Source organism: Haliaeetus leucocephalus, unplaced genomic scaffold, assembly GCF_000737465.1.
Source record: "Haliaeetus leucocephalus isolate CR32 unplaced genomic scaffold, Haliaeetus_leucocephalus-4.0 Scaffold773, whole genome shotgun sequence".
NCBI classification, from domain to species: Eukaryota; Metazoa; Chordata; class Aves; order Accipitriformes; family Accipitridae; genus Haliaeetus; species Haliaeetus leucocephalus.
Window position 1 is genome coordinate 1208374 of NW_010973209.1, and position 7992 is coordinate 1216365.

The following is a 7992-nucleotide window of genomic DNA, read 5'->3' on the forward strand; positions in this document are numbered from 1 at the left end:
AAGGTTCCCCCGCCCCTCGGAGTTGAGGCCCCGTCGCCCCCCGCCCCCGGTGAGCAGGTACTGCACCCCCGAACCGCGCCGGCCAGGAGGATTTGCCCCCCCACTTCCACTCCCCTTTACCCCCCCCCAGGCACCGTGGAGGGTAACCGGTCCCTTCTAGCCACCCGCCCCGGGGTGAGGGAGCCCTGCCCCGGGTCTGCCACCCACCGCCCTTCCGCAGGCCGGTGGCTTGTGGACGGCGTGGGGCGCGACGGATTTGCGGCTGTGCGCCGGGTCTCGGGTGCCTGAAGCGGTGCGTGGGTGCTGGAGGAGCTGGGGGAGGGCAGCTGAGGGTGCCGGCACGGCCGAGCGTGCTCGGGGTTGGGCGTGTGTGGAAAAGCCGCTGGGCTGGGGGTCTGCCCTCTTGAGGAGTAGCCCTGTAGGGATTAATGGGCTATAAGGAGCCTTTGGTGGTGGTTGCAGAGCTCCTGGCACAGGAGCACAAAGGGTTGTAATTTGGACTTCTAGACGCTGTCGAGTTGATATAACGGTTTTACAAACACTGCTACGGTGGCAGTGAATCCTTTGCGTGAGTTTCTGTAGGCTCTGTAATGTACCAGGAACGCTTCCAAATCGGAGGGGGGCTTCAGCTGAACAGACGCTTTTGGGCACTGTTGCAAAACTAACAAAGAGCTAGAACTCAAAGCTTTCCCGAGGTGGCCTGTGTTGTTGCTTTTTTTTTTTCTTTAACAGCCGGGGAAACTGAGGCTCAAGCAGGGAGTGGTGACTTACTTGAAGTTACAGCACAGAGTTGCATATGGAATATAGGTCTCCCTGGACCCAGCCTCACTGTTACTAACCCACCCCACCTACTGCAGACTCTGTTAAGGGTGCTTTAGATGCCACTGCAGACGTGATGTTTACAGCCCCCAACCCTCCACTTACACATCACCTCTGAATTCATTGCAGTGAATTAAGTCTCCCAACACTTCTGTGAAGTGGCTAAATATATCCAGCTAGCAGAGCTCATGCCAAAAATAAGTCACTAAATGCATTAAACTTCGTGTAATAAAATAAGGAACAGTCCCAATAAAACCTTGCTTTGCGCTTTCAAGATTGCCATAGTTCGCGCTGTTAAGTTTGCTGCACTGCCAATGCGAAGTTTAGGGTTGCTGCCTGTATGGAGATCGGAGCTGGCTGTGCAGTTGATCTGGAGGTAAGGGGTGCCATCCAGCGGCAGCAAAACAGAAGACACTTAGAGGATCGCTCGGATCCCTGCGACAGCACCCCTGCGTGGTCTCTAGCATCTTAGCCTGCCTCTGTGGTGGGTTGTCATAACAGAATAATGCGGTAACTTTGCCTCTGCAGAGCTTGCCTGGGATGCGGTCACCCAGGAGAGCAAGGGCTTTGATACTTTCCGCACTTAATTTTGGCCAGCAGCACGCAAATCGAGACGTGAAGTGAGATTGTCTCATTTCCAGCCTCCCATTGCTTGTCCACCTCCCTGGAGCAGGGAGAATTTATGTCTGTCTTGTGCAGCAGTGAGTTTGTGCAAGTCGTAAGCGTCCCCAGACAGATGCTTCCACCACAGGAATGTCAACTTGGCCTCAGGAAACATATTGTGTATTCTAGCAGCCATGGAGAGGGGGCTCTAGCCTTTCTCCCTCTTGTTCCAGTGACACCGTCACAGGGTTATATGTGATTTAGGGCCAGTGATGGTGTTGCCGTAGAGGTTCCCCAGGCTGCAGCAAGAAGCTGTAGACACAGATTCACCAGAGGCTTTAGGAACTTGCTCAGCTTTCCCCGTCCCTGGCGCAGCAGGGGCTCTGCTCACATTCCTTGCGTTGTGCTGTGGTTTCTCCCTGCTTGTTTGGGGAACAGGAATTGGGCCAGCACCGTGACAGTTCAAGGCGGGGGTGAATTGAAAGGGGCAAAATAAAAGGGAAGGGGAAATAAAGGCTCTTCCCAGCTGAATTCGCATGAGTCTAACCACATCAGTTTGCTGCCTGGGGAGAGGAAAGAGGATATGACACCTCAGCTGCTCTCACTTGTGTCGGGGCTTTGCACACTGCTGACTTGTTTATGGGTGAGTAGTTGAGTTTACAAGGAAGCGTGTACATGCAGAAGTTATCCAGGCAGTTGCTGTGAGCTAGTTAGCAGTGGTCTGCCACATTCCAACAATGCAAGTCAGTACAAGTATCTAAACAGTTTGCCAGCGTTTGTTTTTTTATTATTATTATTGTTATTTAGGGGTCTCTTTTCACCAGTTACTACCAATGAGTGTGTGGAGACAGCTAACTAGCACATGTCAGTTTACTAAAAGCAGTTATTTTAATTCATGGCCCTTTCTCCGGCAGTCAGCAGGATGCCTTATTCATTTGCCAGCAGGAGGGTAAATCTATTTCAAAATGATTGAAATATTATGCACAGCTTGAAAGAATGTTTAAAATAAATACAGTAGAAGAAACATGTTGTTTGTGAAATGAGAAGATAAATTAAGTTTAGTGCAGACATATTATTCCCAAGCCTAGCTGCTTGGCTAACACTTTCACAGCTAAATCCTTTAGGCCTTAATCCAGCAATAAGTACGTGGTCTGATCCCTTCTCCTGAAGAGACAAGACTTTCTCTTCAGTCCTTTGCTTTGTATTGATTAGGCTGTTGGCCTCAGTTGCATGTTCCACTTTGTGGTAAGGACTAATTGTTGCTGCAGCAGTATGGGCAGCCTGCAGACTGGATGGACAGATGAGGAGAGAGAAGAGAACCATAAAGCTTGAGAAGAGTGCTATGGAGATGTAAAAATGAAAGTGTCATGGGTTAAGAAACCAGTCTTTGTTTTCCAGTATCGGGTCTGTGGTTCCCTCTGGCCACTTCTGCTCAGCAAGATTAAATTTATTTTCATCCTCTTAACTGAACTTTCTTTTAATGGCAGTAGGGGTGACAGCCCCCAAAATAGATTTCCTATGGAGTCTGTCCTGAGTGGCACTGTGCGTGGCATGTCTCCCGATAACCCTTTTTTCCCTGCCCTGGGCCTTTATCTCTCTGGTGACAAACAACCCTCTCTGGACAGAAAGAGGAAATTCCACTCATTGTTCTCCTGCTGCTGGGCTCTGACTACAGTGCTCTATCTCCTGCTTGGTGCACGGCTGGCAGGCGGGGACTGGCAGGTGTTTCCTGAAGTGACAATCAGCAGAAGGCTCATGGGAGGAGGGTTTCAGCCCAAGATTCCCATTTAGGTCCCAGTATGATCCCCCTCTAAGTAAGCTTGATAGCTCAGCCATGGCCCTGTCAACTTTGGCTATGTCCCCCTCATATCTTCTCTGTTCATGCAGTAGCCAGTCCCCCCTCTGATACCAAAACATGCAGAAGAATACAATCACCCTTCCCTTACTGTAGGCAGCATAGCTAGCTTTTGAGGCAAGTGTAACTGTCAGAATAGAGTGAACAATAGGTAATCATCCTTATAGTGAGATCAAGTATCTTTGATCTGTGGTAGCACTTAATACTTCTAGACATGGAATAACGCCTCCTCACGCTTGTGCTGTAGAGACATAGGGCAAAAGTTTAAAGAGCTGTGTCACGAAGAACGTAGAGGTTTAGGATTTTGAGATGGCTTTCCAAGAGCAGTGCCTGCCTGAAAGTGCATTTTTTAGGGACCCTTTAAACTTTGGAGGATGAACACCACCTCTTGGACAGGCACTGGTGTAGTATTTGATTGGTTTTTTTTCTCCCTAGCACTAACATCCCAAACCAGCTTTACTCAAAATAGGAATCTTTCCTGTCTCCTCATTGCATAGCTGGGTTTGACCTTTTAAATGGATTTCCTATTGACTTGCTTTTTTTGTGCAGTGAAGACTATCTTTCTACTTCTATTAAGGGCATCTTGGTGCATCTCTTCTCCCAGGGGTAAGAGGTATAACTTGTAAGCCTTGGATACTGACAGTACCACTTTCTAGGGAAATGACACACAGGGCAACTGTCCAGGAAGCCTATAAAGGAAATGTAGAAGCAACTACGGAAGGGCTGAGCGACACAGTAGCCTTTTGGTTCAGACAAGCCTGGGACTCTTGAGACTTCATTTTACTTCCCTGCTCCCTCCTGGATTTCTGTGGATGACCACTAATCATTTGCTGTGTGTGCTTTGGTCTGCCATTCAGAGTGGAGGATAAAACAACTGTCCTTCCAAGCAGACAATCTGAGACACACTAATGGTTGGAGGGGCTCAGATGCTGTGCTGATTGGGACTGTAAAAATGTTTTTACAATTGACAATGTTATTTTGCAAGGTTGCAAAAACATTGCACTTAATTCACCGATATTGCCCAGTGTTTTACCTTGAAGGTTTTGGCTGGTGGTTCTAGCATTCCATAGTTCTAGCCACAGTGCAGCTGTTTTTAGTAATTGTGATGTGTGATGAGAACAGAACTTTCTGTGCTGACCTTTCCATCTAGAAGTGAAGAAGGGTATAACAGTGGTGTGTTGAAGAGCGGAAAGATTGAGACAGTTGAGAACTGGCTTTTAAAGTGCTTTAGTGACATAATTGTTCATAACATTGTTCTTTGTACAGCATAAATACTTTAGGTCCCGTGTTACAGATGGCAAATCTGAGATACATACTAAAGTGATTTGTTCTGGACCAACAGAGGGGTTGATACTACACTGGGACTGAGACCTGAACACTCTTGATTCCCAGAGTTTGATTTCCATACTGACATTATGTTCATTTGCAAAATAACTTTGTCTTGTCATCATTTGACCTGCTTAATTCTCCCCTTCTTTTAAAACTGCTCAGTCCAGCAGCTTTTAAAAAGATGCTTCCGTTTTACCAGAGTTGAAAATAGATGAGCTGTATTACATCACTGGGAAGAGTTCCCCAAAAACCTCTCTTTGGTCTGCCACTTGAACTCTCAGCAAAAGAACTAGTTGGGGGGGGGGGGGGGGCGGGGGGGGGGCGGGAGGGAGGGGGAAATTCACCAAAAAGTTATTGAAGCTTCTTGTTGCATTTTAAACTTAAATGTCAAAAATCATACCTGGAAAATGTTCACCACTACTTAGCTACCACTGAGCAGAACTTGTTTCCTGTAGGGATGCACATTTTGCTGTGGTGAGATGAACGGTTTGGAACTGAATCTGAAGTCCACTGTTGGTGGGAGGCTCCTACGCTGTGTTTTTGTTTTAAAAAGACCTTCATGCTTCAAAGGAAAAGATAATCTGTGTTTGCATTGTGGATTTTTTGAAGGATACATCTAGAACTGGGAATTTCCTCTCTTCTCCCAGTGGATTGCTTTTCTGCCAGGTGTGAATCAATCAATGTGTTCTTCATCTCCCCACTGTGGCTCACCTTTCTGGACAGTTGTCTTCAGATGTTTCCTAATTTTACAGTTAGCCAGCTCCTGAGGAAGTGGAAGAGTATCTGAAGGGTGAGACAGTTAGGAATAAGCTGCAAAATTCCTCTTCTCCCATAGTGGGTCTCTGCTTCTTGGTTTTTCACTTCTCATTCCCATTTGGCTATTTTTCCCTGAAAGGAATCAAAGGCTTTCACAGCAGAGGAGTCGTATTTTAGAGTTCTAGGTGCAGCAGGATGGCCCAAGCTTTGTCTTTTCTAGCTTCCTAAGCACGTACCATCCCTTAATGCTCCATTTCTGTAGGAGTACCAGCCTCAAAGAAAGAAAGAATTGTTGCAAAATGTTCAGAAGTGCTCAAGTGTTCCAGAGCCAGAGCGTCTGCTTTCGTAGAGGACTTTGGCAACCAGAAACATACATTTTTTTGACGTTTTGGCTCCTAAGGTTTCTTTAGCTTTGTCTTCTGTCTCCCCTTTTCATGTTCTCATTCCAGCAGCTTTGTATCTTCAACATGTCCTGAAGTTTTTCTCCATCTTTTCAGGCTTTTTAACAGACTTGCATGCCTCTGGGAACTTAAGTGAGTTGGACATTCCAACATAGCAGCTTCATAAAATGTCCCATAGGTATAAAAATATAAGTTCTATGAAATATATATAGAGTGTAGTTAAATAGTGTTCTGGAGATCACTGGTATTCTGTTCCTCTTTGATTTGAGGCTTTTGAGAAGATAAATGCTGTTTCAGAGTTAACAAACCTGTGTTTCTTTTTGTGTTTTACTAAGTTATTAATCCTCTCAAGATTGAATTAATGATGAAAAAAGATAGTCCCATGAATATCTGGAACTACATTTTTGTGTCACTGGTTTCACTAATTTCTGACAAGACAAAACCAGGATTGTCATAACCTTTCTTCTCTTTGGCTTTAGCTTCTTTCTCATTGCAGAGGCAGAAGGCACAGTGGGGAGTCTCCACAGCCACTGTCTTGCTGAAATTCTGGAAGTCTACTCTGTATTTCCCTTCTTTGGTCTTGGACACAATGGGAGCAAAGCGATAACCCCAGAGCACCTCTTCTGGGATGTAGGATGTCCTCACTTGACAAGTAGCACTAGTGGCTTCAACAGTGCCATCTAAAAACACCACCAATTCAAAATCTTGCTGCAGAATGGTTTCTGCTGCCATGTGGAAGAATGGGCTGTTCTTATCTATGATATGATAAATAGTTAATGGGGAAATGAAGAAGAGATTCTCATTGCCAGCATCAACCACAAATTCTATGTTGACCTGGTCCAAAATGATTGTCTCTCCTTCTGGGGTGATGGTGGTCTTCAGAAGTTTTCCATAGATATGACTCCCAATCAGCAGACTCTTCCTCAGGTTTGCTACCCGAATAAGGAGACAGAGCTTCCCACCACGTTTGCTGATGACAGCATTCTTGCTGAAGGTGATGGTCTTAGCCCGGTTTTTGGACCTTGATATCTTGGCCAAGATGGCACCACACATAAAAGAATTGATGATTACCCCCAAGATAGACTGGAAGATGAGCAGGAAAATGGCAGTGGCACATTGTTCTGTGACACATCTGAAGCCATAACCGATGGTTACCTGGGTCTCCAAGGAGAACAGGAAAGCTGAAGTCAGGCCGTTGATATTCTCAACACAGGGGGTGTGATTTATGGAAGGGTTGAATTCTGGAAGATCTTTGTGTATGTATGCCACAACATACCAGAGGAGACCAAAGAGAAACCAGCTGCCTAAGAATGCTGAAATGAAGATAGTCATTTTGTATCTCCATCTGAGATCCAGGATAGTTGTCCATATATCAATCAAAAAAACAAACCTTGACTGTTCTACATTGCCAAACTCTATGTTACACCTTCCATCTTTGGAGACAAGCCTTGCTCTTCGCCGACTACGTTCTCTGATGTGGCTGGTAAAGCGTTTCCGGAGGTAGTTGAACATTCCCTCTGCTGATAGTGTTCTGGAGAGTAAGAAATAATAAACATTATGGGTAATGCAGGTTTTGTTTATACCTGCAGGCAAGAAGTAAATTCTGACGAAGTCTCAAGACACTTGTTTAGGAAAAAGTTATATAATTTGCATATTTTCCCTCAGCTGGTGGGGAAAAGTTCCAGTAAGTATATGAGGAAACTAACAGATTCTTGCCTAAGGAGCATTCCAGCAAAAAATAATCATTTTGGCTTGCTCAGTAAACTTTGAATCAGTCAACTGTTAATATTGTCCTCTGCTTAGTTGAATGAGTGGAGGCATAGAGAAGCAGGTAACTTCATCATGGACATACGTTGGGAAAACTGGTGGGGAGTGGCTGGGTTTTGAGGAGGTTTTTCTGCCTTTTAGAAGATAAAGTGCGGCCCGTCTATGCAAATGTGTGTGTGTGTACATCAGCATTAGGAGAACCCGGGTGTGATGTGGATAGTGAATTTAGGAAGAAATGAGAGTAGATGCAAAAGGCATAGTTAAGCCAGATATGCAGTTATTTTAGCATAGTTATAGACTGGGTTTGAGGGTGTGAATTTCAAACTCTGGAATCCCAAAAGCATCTCAAATAGAACTCTTAGGTGAGAATAAAAGAAAAGATTAAATTTCAGCAGCAGGAGAATTGGATGCTTGCTCACCACAAAGGCAATACTAATACTAAAGGATCAGGTTCAGAAATCC

At 45.4% G+C, this 7992-nt stretch overlaps 1 protein-coding gene across 1 annotated transcript; it reads right to left on the bottom strand.

The window, feature by feature from the left end:
- Positions 1-6159: 6159 nt before the first annotated feature.
- Positions 6160-7275, bottom strand: KCNJ1 (potassium inwardly-rectifying channel, subfamily J, member 1). The gene has a single exon (XM_010581384.1). The coding sequence runs from the start codon at positions 7273-7275 to the stop codon at positions 6160-6162; it is 1116 nt and encodes a 371-aa protein (XP_010579686.1).
- Between the last annotated feature and the right edge of the window lie 717 nt (positions 7276-7992).

Bases quoted from the DNA above. Each gene is read 5' to 3' on its own strand.
- KCNJ1 (XM_010581384.1), bottom strand. From the start codon at position 7,275: ATGTTCAACTACCTCCGGAAACGCTTTACCAGCCACATCAGAGAACGT.